Source organism: Pristiophorus japonicus, chromosome 2 (assembly GCF_044704955.1).
Source record: "Pristiophorus japonicus isolate sPriJap1 chromosome 2, sPriJap1.hap1, whole genome shotgun sequence".
Classification (NCBI taxonomy): domain Eukaryota; kingdom Metazoa; phylum Chordata; class Chondrichthyes; family Pristiophoridae; genus Pristiophorus; species Pristiophorus japonicus.
The window spans coordinates 160,266,887-160,284,979 of NC_091978.1; the positions used below are offsets into that span (position 1 = coordinate 160,266,887).

Consider the following 18,093-nt stretch of genomic DNA (forward strand, 5'->3'; position numbering starts at 1 on the left):
TTTCTCTTCAAATACCTATAGAAGCTTTTGCAGTCATTTTTTATGTTTCCGGCAAGCTTCCTCTCGTACTCTATTTTTCCCCTCTTAATTAAACCCTTTGTCCTCCTCTGCTGTATTCTAAATTTCTCCCAGTCCTCCGGTTTGCTACTTTTTCTGGCAAATTTGTATGCCTCTTCCTTGGATTTAACACTATCCTTAATTTCCCTTGTTAGCCACGGTTGAGCCACCTTCCCCGTTTTATTTTTACTCCAGACAGGGATGTACAATTGTTGAAGTTCGTCCATATGATCTTTAAAGGTTTGCCATTGCCTATCCACCATCAACCCTTCAAGGATCATTTGCCAGTCTAATCTAGCCAATTCGCGCCTCATGCCATCAAAGTTACCTTTCCTTAAGTTCAGGACCCTAGTTTCTGAATTAACTTTGTCACTCTCCATCTTAATAAAGAATTCTACCATATTATGGTCACTCTTCCCCAAGGAGCCTCGCACAACAAGATTGCTAATTAGTCCCTTCTCATTACACATCACCCAGTCTAGGATGGCCATCTCTCTGGTTGGTTCCTCGACATATTGGTCTAGAAATCCATCCCTAATACACTCCAGGAAATCCTCCTCCACCGCATTGCTACCAGTTAGGTTAGCCCAATCAATATGTAGATTAAAGTCACCCATGATTACTGCTGTACCTTTATTGCACACATCCCTTATTTGTTGTTTGATGCTGTCCCCAACCTTACTACTACTATGTGGTGGCCTGTACACAACTCCCACTAGTGCTTTCTGCCCTTTGGTAATCCGCAGCTCCACCCATACCGATTCCACATCATCCAAGCTAATGTCCTTCCTTACAATTGCATTAATTTCCTCTTTAACCACCAACGCCACCCTGCCTCCTTTTCCTTTCTGTCTATCCTTCCTAAATGCTGAATACCCCTGGATGTTGAGTTCCTAGCCTTGGTCACCCTGGAGCCATGTCTCCGTGATGCCAATCACATCATACCCGTTAACTGCTATCTGCGCAGTTAATTCGTCCACCTTATTCCGAATACTTCTCGCATTGAGGCACAGAGCCTTTAGGCTTGACTTTTTAACGCACTTTGACCCTTTATAATTCTGCTGTAAAGTGGCTCTTTTTATTTTTTTCTTGGGTTTCTCTGCCCTCCGCTTTTACTATTCTCCTTTCTATCTTTTGCTTCTGTCTCTATTTTATTCCCCTCTGTCTCCCTGCATAGGTTCCTATCCCCCTGACATATTAGTTTAACTCCTCCCAAACAGCACTAGCAAACACTCCCCCTTGGACATTGGTTCCGGTTCTGCCCAGGTGCAGACCGTCTGGTTTGTACTGGTCCCACCTCCCCCAGAACCGGTTCCAATGTCCCAGGAATTTGAATCCCTCCCCTCTGCACCACTCCTCAAGCCACGTATTCATCTGAGCTATCCTGCGATTCCTACTCTGACTTGCACGTGGCACTGGTAGCAATCCTGAGATTACTACCTTTGAGGTCCTACTTTTTAAATTTAACTCCTAGCTCCCTAAAATCAACTTGTAGGACCTTGTTCCCAAAATGTCCTGCAGCCACTCAGAGACATCCTTGACCCTTGCTCCAGGGAGGCAACATATCATCCTGGAGTCTCGGTTGCGGCCACAGAAACGCCTATCTATTCCCCTTACAATCGAATCCCCTATCACTATTGCCCTCCCACTCATTTTCCTGCCCTCCTGTGCAGCAGAGCCAGCCACGGTGCCATGAACCTGGCTGCTGCTACTCTCCCCTGATGAGTCATCCCCCTTAACAGTACCCAAAGCGGTGTATCTGTTTTGCAGGGGGATGACCGCAGGGGACCCCTGCACTACTTTCCTTGCACTGCTCTTACTGCTGTTCTTCCATTCCCTATCTGGCAGTGTAACCTTTACCTGCGGTAAGACCAACTCACTAAACGTGCTATTCACATCATTCTTAGCATCGTGGATGCTCCAGAGTGAATCCACCCGCAGCTCCAGTTCCGCAACGCGGCCCGTCAGGAGCTGGAGGCGAATACACTTCCCGTACACATAATCATCAGGGACGCCTCCGACATGGTACAGGAGGAGCATAACACGTGTCCGAGCTCTCCTGCCATGACTTAACTCCTAGATTAACTTAAGTTGGCAACAACAATGTTAAATGGTTACTTACTGAAATAGAAAAGAAAAAGAAAAACTACTCACCAATCACTTACCCCCTTGGCTGTGACGTCACCTTTCGATTTCTTTTTACTTTTTTGCCTTCTGTCCCCGCTGCAGCTGCACCAGCACGCCTCTCACCAACCTCGGACTCGTGCTGCTCCGAGCTCCCGCCTCCTCGACCAACTGCTCGAACTGCCCGACTCCCGGTGGCCTTTTCGGCCTCTCGCCGACCCCGGACACGCGCTGCTCCGAGCTCCCGCCTCCTCGACTGACTGCTCGAACTGCTCGACTCCCGCTGGCCTTTATAGGCCTCTCGCCGACCCTGGACTCACGCTGCTCCGAGCTCCCGCCTCCTCGACTGACTGCTCGAACTGCCCGACTCCCGCTGGCCTTTATAGGCCTCTCGCCGACCCTGGACTCACGCTGTTCCGAGCTCCCGCCTCCTCGACCGACCAACTCAAGACTTGTGAAGCAAGATCCGTTATCACTCACAACAATGTCAGGCAAACATGACACGAAGGCTCTCAATAGTAGCTGCGGACGTACTGGATGACATAATAATACACTCTATCCACTTTGAATATGCATCCACCACAGCAAAAAACATCTTTCCCAGGAAAGGGCCCGCAAAATCGATATGTATCCTCAACTATGGTTTAGATGGCCATGACCAAAGACTCAGCGGAGATTCCGCTGGTGCTTTACTTAGCTGCATGCAAGTATTGCATTGATGCACACATGATTCCAGATCAGAGTCAATTCCAGGCCACCAAAGATGAGCCCTGGCAATGACTTTCATCATGACGATACCAGGAAATAGTGCTATGTAGTTCACATACAAATTTTTCTCTACCTTAGGCATAACAACATGATTGCCCCACAGTAGACAATCTGACTGAATGGATAGTTCATCTTTGCGACGGTTGTAAGGTTTGGACTCATCACACATTTCCATAGGTATTGCAGACCAATCACCACTGAGGACACAATGTTTCACAACTGATAAAATAGGATCATGGTCGGTCCAGATGCTCACTTGTTGAGCAGTGACAGGAGTTCCTTCACTCTCAAAAGCATCCATTACTAACAGTAGATCTGCAGGTTGAGGCGTCTCCACTTCAGATGTGGGCAACAGCAGACAACTCAGTGTATCTGCACAATTCTCAGTGCCAGGTCAATGACAAATAACATAATCATAGGCGGACAATGTCAACACCCACTTCTGGATACGGGGCGATGCATTTGTATTACTACCTTTGTTTCCGAGAACAATGAAATGAGTGGCTTGTGATCCGTTTCGAGTTCAAAATGAAGACCAAACAGGTACTGCTGCATCTTTTTGACCCCATACACACAGGCCAAGGCTTCATTTTCTACCATGCTGTAAGCTCTTTCCGCCTTTGACAAACTTTTCGAAGCATATGCAGTAGGTTGTAGCTTACCCGACGCATTTGTTTGTTGGAGTACATAGCCAACCCCATAGGATGAAGCATCACAAGCCAATACAAGACCTTTACAGGGATCATAGTGAACAAGCAGCTTGTTCGAACAGAGCAGATTCTTGGCTTTCTCAAAAGCTCTATCTTGAGATACACCCCAGACCCAGTTATTGCCTTTTCTGAGCAGCATGTGCAGTGGCTCTAATAAAGTGCTCAATCTGGGTAAGAAATTACCGAAGTAGTTGAGTGGCCCAAGGAATGAACGCAGCTCCGCACATTCTGAGATCTGGGTGCATTTTTGATGGCCTTGGTTTTTGAATCAGTAGGCCTGATGCCATCAGCAGCAATCTTCCTCCCCAGGAATTCAACTTCAGATGCCATGAAGACACACTTTGAACGTTTCAGCCTGAGTCCCACTTTGTCCAGACGATGTAGGACTTCTTCAAGATTGTTCAGATGTTCAGCAGTGTCGCGACCTGTGACCAGAATGTCATTTTGAAACACGCCGATTCAAGGAACGGACTTCAATAGACTCTCCATGTTCCTCTGAAATATGGCTGCAGCTGAACGGATTCCAAAAGGACAACTGTTGTAGACAAACAGTCTTTTATGGATGTTGATGCAGGTGAGTTTCTTCGAAGTGTCGACAAGCTCCTGTGTCATATAGGCCGACATCAGATCCAGTTTAGTGAATGACTTTCCACCAGCTAGCATGGCGAACAGGTCATCAGTCTTCGGTAGCGGATACTGATCCTGTTTTGAAAATCGGTTAATCGTAACCTTGTAATCTCCACAGATCCTGACAGTGCCATTACTCTTTGACACAGGAACGATAGGACTGGCCCATTCGTTAAATTCGACCGGTGATATGACCCCTTCATGTTGGAGTCTGTCAAGCTCAATTTTGACCGTCTCTCTCATCATGTACGGAACAGACCGAGCTTTATGATAGACAGGTCTTGCATCAGAATCCAGGTGAATCTGCACCTTGGCTCCAGTAAAATTGCCAATGCCTGGTTAAAACAAAGAAGGAAACTTCTTCAGAACTTGAGCACATGAAATGTCATCCACCGAGGACAACGTTTTGATATCATTCCAGTTCCACTTGATTTTCTCGAGCCAATTCCTGCCGAACAGCATTGGACCATTGCCTGGGACGATCCACAATGGTAAGTCGTGAACCACACCATCATACGGCACCTTGACTACTGTACTGTCAATCACCGGTATGAATTCCTTTATGTAAGTACGCAACTTGGCATTGACTGGACTCTGCTTAGGCTTCACAGCCTCAGTGTCCCACAGCTTGTCGAATGTCCTTTGGCTCATTATCGACTGACTCGTGACCAGCTCCATTGATACAGGCACACCATTCAGCTTTACATTAACCATTATCGGTTGGCTCTTTGTCAGGAACAAATACAGGCCGTATACTTGCTCCTCGGGTATCTTGGCTTGCATACCGGGGCCAGCACTGGACTGGTCATCATCATCAATGTGATGAGCAGCAGCACGCTTGCTCAGTTGTGGGCACATTCACTGACTTTTGAACAGTCTTTACAGATGTACTGTTTAAACCGACACTGATGAGGCTGATGATAGCCCCCACAACGCCAACAGGGTGAAATCGGATTCGTACCAGTTGGCAGACTTTGAGCAGCTGCAGGTTTCACATAAGCAATCGAGTAGGCCCTGCCATAAGCAGCTCTGCCAGACAATGACACAATCTTGTTTACAGTGCTTGCCGTGGAGCTCCAACTCTTCGATGATATCTGCCTTAAATTATTATCAGTCGCCATGCATGCCACTTGCTCAAATCCAGCGTTTCAGCAGCCAATAATTTCCGAAGGATCACATCATGGTTGATGCCTATCATGAAGAAATCTTGCAGCATGTCTTCCAATGCGTTTCCAAACTTACACAACTCAGCCAGATGTCTTAGGTCGGCGCCGAATCCCTCTTTTGGCTTGAGATGTTCATGCTCCAGAGCGCACAAATCCCCTTGCTCTTTGTCCGTTGGACGTGCGGGCGAGAGAAGATTCTTTGAGGCCATAAATGTTTGGACCACAAACGGTGAGGAAAACCGCCCTGCGCATAACTGCATCACCAGCTTCCTCCATTTTGTTAGCCATGAAATACTGATCCAGGCGGTCGATAAAATCCCCCCAAGCCTCGCCATGCACGAATCTCTCCAGATTTCCAATGGTGCCCATTTTGCATGCGAAGGTTCTTAAGTTACCTTGTCACCAAATGTAATGTATATAATGACTCAAAAGACTTGTTACTGTAAGCTCATCCAGGTGCAAACCTGGTTCAACTTTATTCGTGCCCAAAGTGCACACATGACCTGGTACTCACTCTTATATACCAGGGCCCGCGTACAGGCGGATGACCTTCGACAGTGGCGTCCCCTGGTGTCTCGAGACCCCAAGCATCAATACATAATAAGACAATCCAGAAATTTATGGACAACACAAAAGTAGGAGGTCTGGTAAACAGTGAAGGGGACTTTAAGTTGGAATTGAGTAGATTAATGGAATGGGCAGACATTTTGAAAATGCTGTTTAACGCGAATACGTGCGAGGTAATAAAGTGTGAAATTGAAAAATAAGGATGAGGGAAAACTAGGAATGGGAGTATGTAATCAATAGCAAGATGCTTGTGTGCTGGTAGATAAAGCCAAAAAAGGCTCATAGCATTTTGGGATTTACTAATAAGGGCATGGAATAAAAGAGTAAATAAATAATAATACATTTGTACAAAACATTGGTTGGAGCAGGGGTTCTCAATCTTTTTGCTTCTTGGGACTCCTCCCATGTTATAAAAATTCTATGGACCCCCATAACATAGAAACATAGAAATTTACAGCATTAAAGGAGGCCATCTCAGCCCATCGTGTCTGTGCCGGCCGACAAAGAGCCGCACGGCCCTTCGTCAGCAGCCTTAAAGGTTACATACAAACCCATGAACAATAACGAAAGACAAAGAGCACCCAGCCCAACCAGTCCATCCCACACCACTGCAACACCCTTATACTAAAAACATCTACACTCCACCCCAACTGGAGCCATGTGATCTCCTGGGAAGGGCAAATACCAGCTAAAAACCCAGGCCAATTTAGGAAGAAGATTTCTGGGGAAAATTTCTCTCTGACCCATCCAGGCGATCGAAACTAGTCCAGGAGATCACCCTGGCTGTATTCGATTCCCTGCAGTACTTACCATTATATCTGCGCCGTCCAACAAAAGGTCATCTAGTCTAATCCCAATTACCAGCTCTAGGTCAATAACCCTGCAGGTTATGGCACTTTAAGTGCTCATCCAACCATCTCTTAAAAGTGGTGAGGGTTTCTGTATCCACCACTCTTCCAGGCAGCGAGTTCCAGATCCCCACAACCTTTTGTGTAAAGAAGCCCCCGCTCAAATCCCCTCTAAACCTTCCATCAACCACCTTAAAACCATGCCCCCTCGTAATACCCCCCTCCACCAATGGAAATAGACCCTTACTATCCACTATATCCAGGCCCCTCAATATTTTGTACACCTCGATGAGGTGTCCTCTCAACCTCCTCTGTTCCAATGAGAACAAACCCAGCCTATCCAATCTGTCCTCATAACTAAGATTTTCCATTTCGGCAGCATCCTAGTAAATCTCCTCTGCACCCTCTCTAGTGCAATTACGTCTTTCCTATAATACGGCGACCAGAACTGCATGCAGTACTCCAGCTGTGGCCTAACCAAAGTATTATACAATTTAAGCATAACCTCCCTGCTCTTATATTCTATGCCTTGGCCAATAAAGGCAAGCATTCCATATGCCTTCTTAACCACCTTATCCATCTGGCCTGCTACTTTCAGTGATCTGCGGACAAGCACTCCAAGGTCCCTTTGTTCATCTACACTATTAAGTGGCCGACCGCTTAATGTGTATACCCTTTCCTTATTAGCCCTCCAAAAGTGCATCACCTCACACTTCTCTGAATTAAATTCCATTTGCCACTGCTCTGCCCACCTAACCAGTAGATTGATATCCTCCTGCAACCCATGACTTTCCTCTTCATTATCAACCACATAGCCAATTTTAGTGTCGTCTGCAAACTTCTTAATCATACTCCCTATATTCAAATCTAAATCGTTGATATATACCACAAAAAGTAAGGGACCCAGTACTGAGCCCTGCAGAAACCCACTGGAAACATCCTTCCAGTCACAAAAACATCCATCAATCATTACCCTTTGCTTCCTACCTCCAAGCCAATTTTGGATCCAACTTGCCACTTTGCCCTGGATCGCATGGGCTTTAACCTTCATGACCAGTCTACCATGCGGGACCATATCAAGAGCCTTGCTAAAGTCCATATACACTACATCGTACGCACTACCCTCATCGACCCTCTTGGTTACCTCCTCAAAAAATTCAATCAGGTTAGTCAAACACAATCTTCTCTTAACAAATCCATGCTAACTGTCCCTAATTAATCCTTGCCTATCCAAATGCAGATTTATCATGTCTTTCACGATTTTTTTCCAATAATTTTCCCAAAACTGACGTTAGGCTGACAGGCCTGTAATTACTTGGCCTTTCCCTTTTTCTCTTCTTAAACAAGGGTACTACATTAGCATTCCTCCAATCCTCTGGCAGCATGCCCATATCCAAAGAGAACTGGAAAATGATGGTCAAGGCCTCTGCTATTTCCTCTTTTACTTCGCTCAACAACCTGGGATGCATTTTTTCCGGGCCTGGGGACTTATCTACTTTCAACGCTGCTAAATCCCTTAATACTTCCTCTCTCACTATATTTATTTCATCCAGAATATCATACTCCTTCTCGATAGCAGTATCTGCAATGCCCCTTTCCTTTGTGAAAACAGATGCAAAGTATTCATTAAGAACCCTACCAACATCTTCCGCCTCCTCACAAAGATTACCCTCATAATAAGCCCTACCCTTTCCTTCGTTACCCTCTTACTCTTAATATATTTACAGAACTTCCTAGTGTTTTCCTTAATTTTACTGGCTAAGAATTTCTCATGCTCTCTCTTTCCTAATATCCTTTTTAATTTTACCTCATATCTTTCTATATTCCTCTTAAGATTCTAAAGTATTTAGCCGTTGATATGTAACATAAGTGTCCCTTTTTTTTCTTAATCCTTCCCTGTAAGCCCCTAGACATCCAGGGGGCTCTAGAATTATTTTTCCCAGCTTTTTTCTTTAAGGGCACATGTATGACCACAATTGTTCGTTCCTTATAAATATTAGTTATACAATTTAACATATATTTATTATTATTTTGAGAAGCTTGTTGCTGAGCAACAATTCTGCAAGATGTGGAGTTTATCTTAGACAAGCACATTGGCAAGTCATGATCAATGTTCATCCATGCTCGGTACTTTGTTTTGTACTCTCTTCAATACCCAGAGTCCTCACTGCGTCAAATACCTAGAGCCCTCCCAGTCCCCAATAACAGGAGCCCTCCCAGTCCCCAATACCAGGAGCCCTCCCTTTCCCCAATACCAGGAGCCCTCCCGGTCCCCAATACCAGGAGCCCTCCCGGTCCACAATACCAGGAGCCCTCCCGGTCCCCAATACCAGGAGCCCTCCCGGTCCCCAATACGAGGAGCCCTCCCGGTCCCCAATACCAGGAGCCCTCCTGGTCCCCAATACCAGGAGCCCTCCCGGTCCCCAATACCAGGAGCCTTCCCGGTCCCCAATACCAGGAGCCCTCCCGGTCCCCAATACCAGGAGCCCTCCCGGTCCCCAATACCAGGAGCCCTCCCGGTCCCCAATACCAGGAGCCCTCCCGGTCCCCAATACCAGGAGCCCTCCCGGTCCACAATACCAGGAGCCCTCCCGGTCCCCAATACCAGGAGCCCTCCCGGTCCCCAATACGAGGAGCCCTCCCGGTCCCCAATACCAGGAGCCCTCCTGGTCCCCAATACCAGGAGCCCTCCCGGTCCCCAATACCAGGAGCCTTCCCGGTCCCCAATACCAGGAGCCCTCCCGGTCCCCAATACCAGGAGCCCTCCCGGTCCCCAATACCAGGAGCCCTCCCGGTCCCCAATACCAGGAGCCCTCCCCGTCCCCAGTACCAGGAGCCCTCCCCGTCCCCAGTACCAGGAGTCCTCCCAGTCCCCAGTACCAGGAGTCCTCCCAGTCCCCAGTACCAGGAGTCCTCCCAGTCCCCAGTACCAGGAGTCCTCCCAGTCCCCAGTACCAGGAGTCCTCCCAGTCCCCAGTACCAGGAGTCCTCCCAGTCCCCAGTACCAGGAGCCCTCCCAGTCCCCAGTACCAGGAGCCCTCACTCTCTCCAATACTAGGAGCCATCCCTTTCCCCAATACCCAGAGCCCTCACTGTTTGGAATAACAGGAGCTTTCACTGTCCCCAATACCAGAGCCCTCCATATCCCCAATACCAGGAACCCTCCCTGTCCCCAATACCAGGAGCCCTCCCTGTCCCCAATACCCAGAGCCTTCACTGTCCCCAATACCCAGAGCCTTCACTGTCCCCAATACCAGGAGCTCTCACTGCCCCCTATACCCAGAGCCCTCACTGTCCCCAATACCAGGAGCCCTCCCTGTCCCCAATACCAGGAGCCCTCCCTGTCCCCAATACCAGGAGCCCTCCCGGTCCCCAATACCAGGAGCCCTCCCGGTCCCCAATACCAGGAGCCCTCCCGGTCCACAATACCAGGAGCCCTCCCGGTCCCCAATACCAGGAGTCCTCCCAGTCCCCAGTACCAGGAGTCCTCCCAGTCCCCAGTACCAGGAGTCCTCCCAGTCCCCAGTACCAGGAGCCCTCCCAGTCCCCAGTACCAGGAGCCCTCCCAGTCCCCAGTACCAGGAGCCCTCCCAGTCCCCAATACCAGGAGCCCTCCCAGTCCCCAATACCAGGAGCCCTCCCAGTCCCCAATACCAGGAGCCCTCCCAGTCCCCAATACCAGGAGCCCTCCCTGTCCCCAGTACCAGGAGCCCTCCCTGTCCCCAATACCAGGAGCCCTCCCTGTCCCCAGTACCAGGAGCCCTCCCTGTCCCCAATACCAGGAGCCCTCCATGTCCCCAATAACAGGAGCCCTCCCTGTCCCCAATACCAGGAGCCCCCCATGTCCCCAATAACAGGAGCCCTCCCTGTCCCCAATAACAGGAGCCCTCACTCTCTCCAATACTAGGAGCCATCCCTTTCCCCAATACCCAAAGCCCTCACTGTTTGGAATAACAGGAGCTTTCACTGTCCCCAATACCAGAGCCCTCCCTGTCCCCAATACCAGGAGCCCTCCCTGTCCCCAATACCCAGAGCCTTCACTGTCCCCAATACCAGGAGCTCTCACTGCCCCCAATACGCAGAGCTCTCACTGCCCCCAATACCAGGAGCCCTCCCTGTCCCCAATACCAGGAGCCCTCCCTGTCCCCAATACCAGGAGCCCTCCCTGTCCCCAATACCAGGAGCCCTCCCGGTCCACAATACCAGGAGCCCTCCCGGTCCCCAATACCAGGAGCCCTCCCGGTCCCCAATACCAGGAGCCCTCCCGGTCCCCAATACCAGGAGCCCTCCCGGTCCCCAATACCAGGAGCCCTCCCGGTCCCCAATATCAGGAGCCCTCCCTGTCCCCAGTACCAGGAGCCCTCACTCTCTCCAATACTAGGAGCCATCCCTTTCCCCAATACCAGGAGCCCTCACTGCCCCCAATACCAGGAGCCCTCCCGGTCCCCAATATCAGGAGCCCTCACTCTCTCCAATACTAGGAGCCATCCCTTTCCCCAATACCAGGAGCCCTCACTGCCCCCAATACCAGGAGCCCTCCCGGTCCCCAATACCAGGAGCCCTCAATGTCCCCAATACCAGGAGTCCTCGCTGTCCCCAATATCCAGAGACCTCACTGCCCCCAGTACCAGGAGCCCTCACGGTCCCCAGTACCAGGAACCCTCACTGTCCCCAAGACCAGGAGCCCTCACTCTCCCCAATACCAGCAGCTCTCACTCTCCCCAATACCAGGAGCCCTCACTCTCCCCAATACCAGGAGCCCTCACTCTCCCCAATACCAGGAGCCTCACTCTCCCCAATACCAGGAGCCCTCACTCTCCCCAATACCAGGAGCCCTCACTCTCCCCAATACCAGGAGCCCTCACTCTCCCCAATACCAGGAGCCTTCACTGGGAGAATGGTAATAAATCAAACATCATGCAGTCATAAAATAGCATTTTATTGTTGGATCCAAACTGTGAAAATGTATTAAAAATATTGGCGGCAGTTTAGTTTTAACTTTGAACTATTTAAATTAATTTCTGCCTCCTGAGAGAGAGGTGAGAGGTCAGTGGATCAGTGTGGTGCTGACTGTGATGGCTGCTGATCAGCAGTCGGGAAGAGCTAAGCCGATCTGTGGGTGAGATTGATGGTGTTTGGTCAAGCCGAGTGGTGGTGGCGAACTCCTCATGTCGGCATTTATGCTCCACTCAAGCCTCCTCTCGTCTTGCCTTATTTAACTCATTACCCTCTACTACTTGCTCCCTCATATGGTTATCTAGCCTCCCCTTAAATGCAGCTATATTATTTGCCTGAACTACTCCCTGTGGGAGCGAGTTCCACATTCTCACCACTCTCTGGGTAAAGAAGTTTCTTCTGAATTCCCTATTTGATTTCTTGGTGACTATCATATTGATGGCCTCTAGTTATGCTCTTCCCCACAAGTGGAAACATTCTCTCTGTATCTATTCTATCAAAACCTTTCATAATTTTAAAGACTCAATTTGGTCACCTTTTCAAATGGAGACCCAGTCTGTTCAACCTTTCCTGATATGTATACCTTGCATTTCTGGTATCATCCTTGTAAATTTTCTCTGCACCCTCTCCAGTGCCTCAATATCCTCTTTATAATATGACGACCAGAATTGTAAGCAGCTTTCTGGCACTGAAAATGAATTATTACAAGTGTGGAGTCTCATTTCTTCTGGTTTTAATTTTTGAAGATTTCAAAAACGTCAAATTTAATTTTTTTTTAAACTTTTCCTTTCTCTTTTGTTCTCTCTCTCATAATCTAATCTTTCCCTCACTTTACATCTCTTTCTGTACCTGATTTAACATTGCATTCACTCACTCTAATTTACACTTCCTTCTCTGTCCTTGCGCTGTTAATTTCACAATGCATCAACCTGATTGCTGTCCCTGTTCACTCAGGTCCCAGATGTCCAATATCCCTCTCCGCACCATTATCAGCTCGCACTTTTACCAACTTGCCACGTAAAAAAACGTAAAAACGGAAACGTGCAAGGGCAAGTCTAACAACAGACACCGTTAGATGCCCGGCTACAGCAAAATTCGGCAATATCATTTAAAAAGTAGTTCTCGTGATCTCTGTGTTGATCAAAAGGCTGCCCAAAATAATAGAACCCTGCTTTTATTTAGTGATTTAGTTGGCTTTATATAAGGCTGAACAGTTTAATATCTGTTAAAATAGCAAACAGAGGAATGTCCTTCAAACTCATTAAGCATTTGTCTGCTTTGTCAGCAAAATAATTTGTAGCCTGTTGTGTCAAAACATTTTACACAATGGGGGTAATTTTCAACTTTGCCACCTGGGTGATAACCTAGTGAAGCAGGGTGCTTTATCATTGTAGAACCTGCACCATTTTTGTTCTACTAAAGCCAATAGAATGAAAATTGGGCAGATTCCACAAAGGGCGGGCAATCTGCTCTACTCAGTTATTGCCCAGGTGCAATGTTGAAAATTACCCTCAATGAATTTGTTCAGAATGGTGGACTAATCTTTTGTTTTCTTTTTATGTTTTTCACCAGGTGTAATAGGTGATGGTTTTTTTGATCAAAAGAGGAATGATGTACTTTCAACCAGTGGGACTGGACATGTATCTGACACTCCTTATACAGACATCATTGGAAACAGTTCAGGAATGCCACAACATATGGTGACACTTTCTACTTTTGTAGTAACAAATATCTCAACTGTTGGTGGCCTAAATGGTGAAGACAAGTTGACTGATTTGAATAAAGAACGGTGGAGTACTGAGAGTGTACAGGAGGACAGTTTGCTGCCTTTTACACACGGCACATCACCCAGTTTTGATAATAGCAGTCTGGAGGACACAAGTTCATTTGCTCAGAAGACAGATGGAACTTTTTATGCTCCCGAGCCACCTACAAATGTCTCACTTTTCAAAACTTCTTTTCCCAGCTTCAACTCCAGTAGCATGGCTACAGATAATGACAGAACACATGAACCTGTATATTTTGACACCAGCTTTGGTAAGAGTTTATTTAGCTTATACTCAATGGCTCAGATTTTGCGGACAGTGACGAACGAATGGCGCAAACCGTTCATTACTCTTGCACAGATTTTTGCACTGAAAGTTATGGTAATTAGAAATCCAAAACAGCAAGGCTCTCCACTCCCTCTCTTCCTCCTACAGGGGATCTGAGACCTTTGTGAACAGGGCAAGCAACTGTGCATTTTCTTAACCAACCAGATTGAAGAATCATTACTGAGACATGCAGTCTGAACCAGGAAGTATAAGTTAGAATAGTTAATTCAATGCCAAATCATGTACAGAAAGTGAAATAGAGAGAGGGAAAGAAAGATGTGATTAAGAGAGATAAGAGAAAAAAAGAAAAAGTAAAAAATATTTTTATTTACATTTTCAAATTTAAAAAAATCTCCTACAGTAATTAAAATCTGAAGGATTTGGACTTCACACTTGTAAAAGTTAATTTGTAGTGCGGTTGTTTGGCAGTAATTAAGACTTAAAATGGCATTAAAAACTCCACTTACATGTGAATGGACAAGCCCTAACTTTTTTCTGGCGTGTTTAGTAGGTATCTACCATGTAAGTGCCCCAACTTCACTTTGTTCCAATGCCAAGTCTCTGGGTGGGAGATGGTTAGAGCAAAGCTCTAGGAGGAGCAGGGCGACTCGGACAGAAACTTCCTGATTTCCACGTTTAACTGTGCATTCGTGGTCGCCGGAAGTTGCTGTCTGATTTATTCTTTAATAACGATGAACGCTGATAGCCTCACTGTTTTTTTTACCACAAAACCCAGGCCATTGTATCCAGGGCTTGATAATCTTTGGTATACTATATATTAATCAAACTATTAGAATATATTCTGCTTGATGAGATCAATATTCTGTAATATATTCACAAGCATAAGGAAAGTTTGGCAGAGAACTAAGACCATGGTTGTTTGTTAATCTGGCATCTCTTAACAAATTGGAAGCGGGTTGGTCATTTAAATGTAATGAGGCTGCCTGCCTTCATTTTACCAGTCATTCTATTTATCATTCATGTCGGTCGGGTTTCCAAGGCCTAGGGAAACCCGGCAGCTGAAGGAGGCAAGAAGGGCTGAATCCATAAGGTGAGTGCCTTTCCAGCACTGCTTGTGGGTGGGAGGAGCAAGAGTGTTTTCTCCAGGCCCAACAAGCTACCCAGCTACCGACCACCATCGGACCCCTCCCGAATATGCTCTTGGGACAAAATTACATATCGTCCCGGCGGTGATAGCTGCGAGATGGCAATTCCTGTGACAAGCGCAGACATCCCGCCCCGGCAGCTAAATTGGGCTTACTGTCCCCGAGAGGAATTGGAGCACGATGTCGCACGCTCCACTTCATCTCAGGGGAGGGACTGGGGCGCTAACATCGGGAATTTTCCAGCACTACACGGAGAGGCGCGTAGCGCTGGCGGGAGCACAGGGCCCTCCCCTTCCATTAAAGGGGAGGGCACGCTGTGGACTCTGCATTGGGGAGAAGGGGCCAACATTATACCACTGGGAAGCGGGCTGCCCTGGCAGCAGCTCGGCACAGAAGCAAGTGCCGGGCTGCAACATTGTGGTACGGATCCCGCGATTTGAAGAGGGCAAGGTCACGACCGGTAAATCTGCCATTTTAACAATTGTGACTGCCGCATTTCTCCTTTAATTTTCGCCCCGCCAGCAGACTGAAGCCCGGTTTGCGACCCGCGAAGCTGGTGCGGGCATCACCCACGGCAGACTCATGGGTGCTACCAAATTTTCGCTCCAGGGCAAAAACGGGTCTCTATGCACAGTGATGACATTGTCATCGCCGGTACTGTGGCCCAGGTTGCTACCGGCAGGAGTGGGGCGCTACCGGTTAGCACCACCGCTAACTCCCGCAGAATTTCGCGGGAGTTAGTAGCGCGCTGCGCAACAGGTGAGATGTCGTTTGCGCCCCATAAGCGTCCCCCCAGAGACATTAACGGGAGGCGCAAATGATCCGAATTTCACCCCTTAGTCTTTAAAATGCTGAAAGAAATAAATGCAATGGCTGCTTGAGCTGCTGAAACATTGGAAATGCAATCTGCGGAAACATAGAAACATAGAAAATAGGTGCAGGAGTAGGCCATTTGGCCCTTCTAGCCTGCACCGCCATTCAATGAGTTCATGGCTGAACATTCAACTTCAGTACCCCATTCCTGCTTTCTCGCCATACCCCTTGATCCCTACGCCTAATTTGTAACCTACGCCTGATTTTCTAAAGTGTAGACAAGGTTTTTTCCTACCTGTGTGAAAGTGCTTCAGGCAGGCCTTTCATGTTGGAGACAGGCAGCGGTGTGGCGTCAGTGTCTCGACGGCAGCGGCAAGGTTTTAATTTGGATAGTGTCGAGTTAAGCTGAAATATCTATGGGGGTTAGGAAGAATTTGTAGTAGAACTTTTGCTTAGACGATAAAGTAAGTGGGTAGAATTCATGACGGGATAGCTTGACAAGGGGCTGTGGAAGAAGCAGGCTTCATGGTTCAAATACCCTTAACTGAAGACCAGTAAAGTACTGCTTTGTGCTTACTTATATCTAGTGAATGTACATCTAAGTTTATGAAAATGTTGGGATTATCATATATGGTTATAATTTCTAAAGGATACTCATTCTGCTGTGAATATTCTGGTAAAATGTTAGTATATCGATCAGAAAAAGATTGAGAATTTATAGAAGCTTATCTTATAAAATCTCACATTGAGATTTGGGTACCTTCAGTGATAACTGAACATTTCATAACTGGAATTACTTTTTTAGTTTAATGCACAAAACTGTACTGCTTTGTGATATCTAGCTGTAAATTGACTGTCTAGACCAGCTAGTTCACTGTTAATTTTCTTACTAGAATTCATGGCCCCAAGTTTCCACATGATTTGCTCCTGATTTTTAGGAGCAACTGGTGTAGAACGGAGTATCTTAGAAATCGGAAGTCTCGACATTTAGTTTGCTCCAGTTCTAGTCAGGTAGAACAGTTTCACTTTGGAACAGAATTTTTTTTCCAAAAGGGGGCGTGTCCGGCCACTTACGCCTGATTTCAAAGTTTCGTGAGTGAAAACTTACTCCAAACTAATTTAGAATGGAGTAAGTGAAGATTTTTGTACGCTTGAAAAAACCTTGTCTACACTTTAGAAAATCAGGCGTAGGTTACAAATTAGGCGTAGGGAACGAGGTGGGGGGGGAGGGGGGGAAGGGAAGTCATTAAATTCTACAATCAATCCTTAGTTATACTTATACAAATATTATACAAATAAATCCAACCTGAATAAAAATTTATAAGCAAAGAAAAGATTAAATAAACCATGTTCCTACCTGTGTGAAAGTGCTTCAGGCAGGCCTTTCATGTTGGAGACAGGCAGGGGTGTGGCGTCAGTGTCTCGTCTTGACGGCAGCGGCAGCAAGCTTCGAGCTGAGCTGCAGTGCTTGAGGCAGGCCTTCATTCTCTTCGTGGCTGGCCGCGAAGAAGCAGCACCGGACGGACCCGAGGCCATTCGGCCATAAGATATCAGCGGCGTCAGTGGCTGGCCGGCAGCCGAAGAATCAACGCAGGACACACGCAGCTCATTAAGGTTCTTGATGCCATTCGGCCACGCTTTAGGGGCGGCGTCAGTGGCTGGCCGGCAGCCGAAGATACACAGCAGCCTTCGAGCTGTGAAGGGGACTGAGGCCATTTGGACAGGGAGAGGCAGCCACATCGACAGTTTTATATTTAAATTTGCAGAATGGGTGCTGCATTGTCAACACCACGTATTATTGCAAAGTTAAATTGGCACTCTTATTTCTCCAAACATACAGTCCTTAATTTGCATGCACCAATGCAGCACCAGTTCTGCAAGTTTAGCAGTGAAAAGCTGAACTCACTGATTTCAGTAGGTGATTTATTCAGCAGTGCTGCTAAAAGCACTCCCTCACACACAGAAATATCAAAAAAAATTAAATTACAAGCCTTTGCAGGGGTCCAAGAAACAAATCTTCACTTTTTCTGCAGTATTTTTAAAAATGGCCGAGTGCCAATGTTTGTGTGAGACTGCGCGCGCGCGCACGCTCCAACGCGCACGCGCAGGGTTGCCGGCACCACGAAGGCTAATTTAAATTGTACCCACCCCCTGCTGCTTAGAAAATCGGCGCGAGTGTTAGGCTCCACCCCCTGCTGCGAAGAGCATGCCGCGCCAAGCAGACATCGGAATATCGGACTTTGTTTTTAGGCGCAGTT

General features: G+C 47.3%; 1 protein-coding gene across 1 annotated transcript in view; it reads left to right on the top strand.

Annotated features, from left to right (window-relative positions):
• corin (corin, serine peptidase) overlaps positions 1-18,093 on the top strand; it is a 398,949-nt gene that overhangs the window by 42,290 nt on the left and 338,566 nt on the right. The window contains exon 3 of the mRNA XM_070870145.1: positions 13,396-13,860. Coding sequence (XP_070726246.1) covers positions 13,396-13,860 — 465 coding nt within the window. The remainder of the gene's footprint in view (positions 1-13,395; positions 13,861-18,093) is intronic.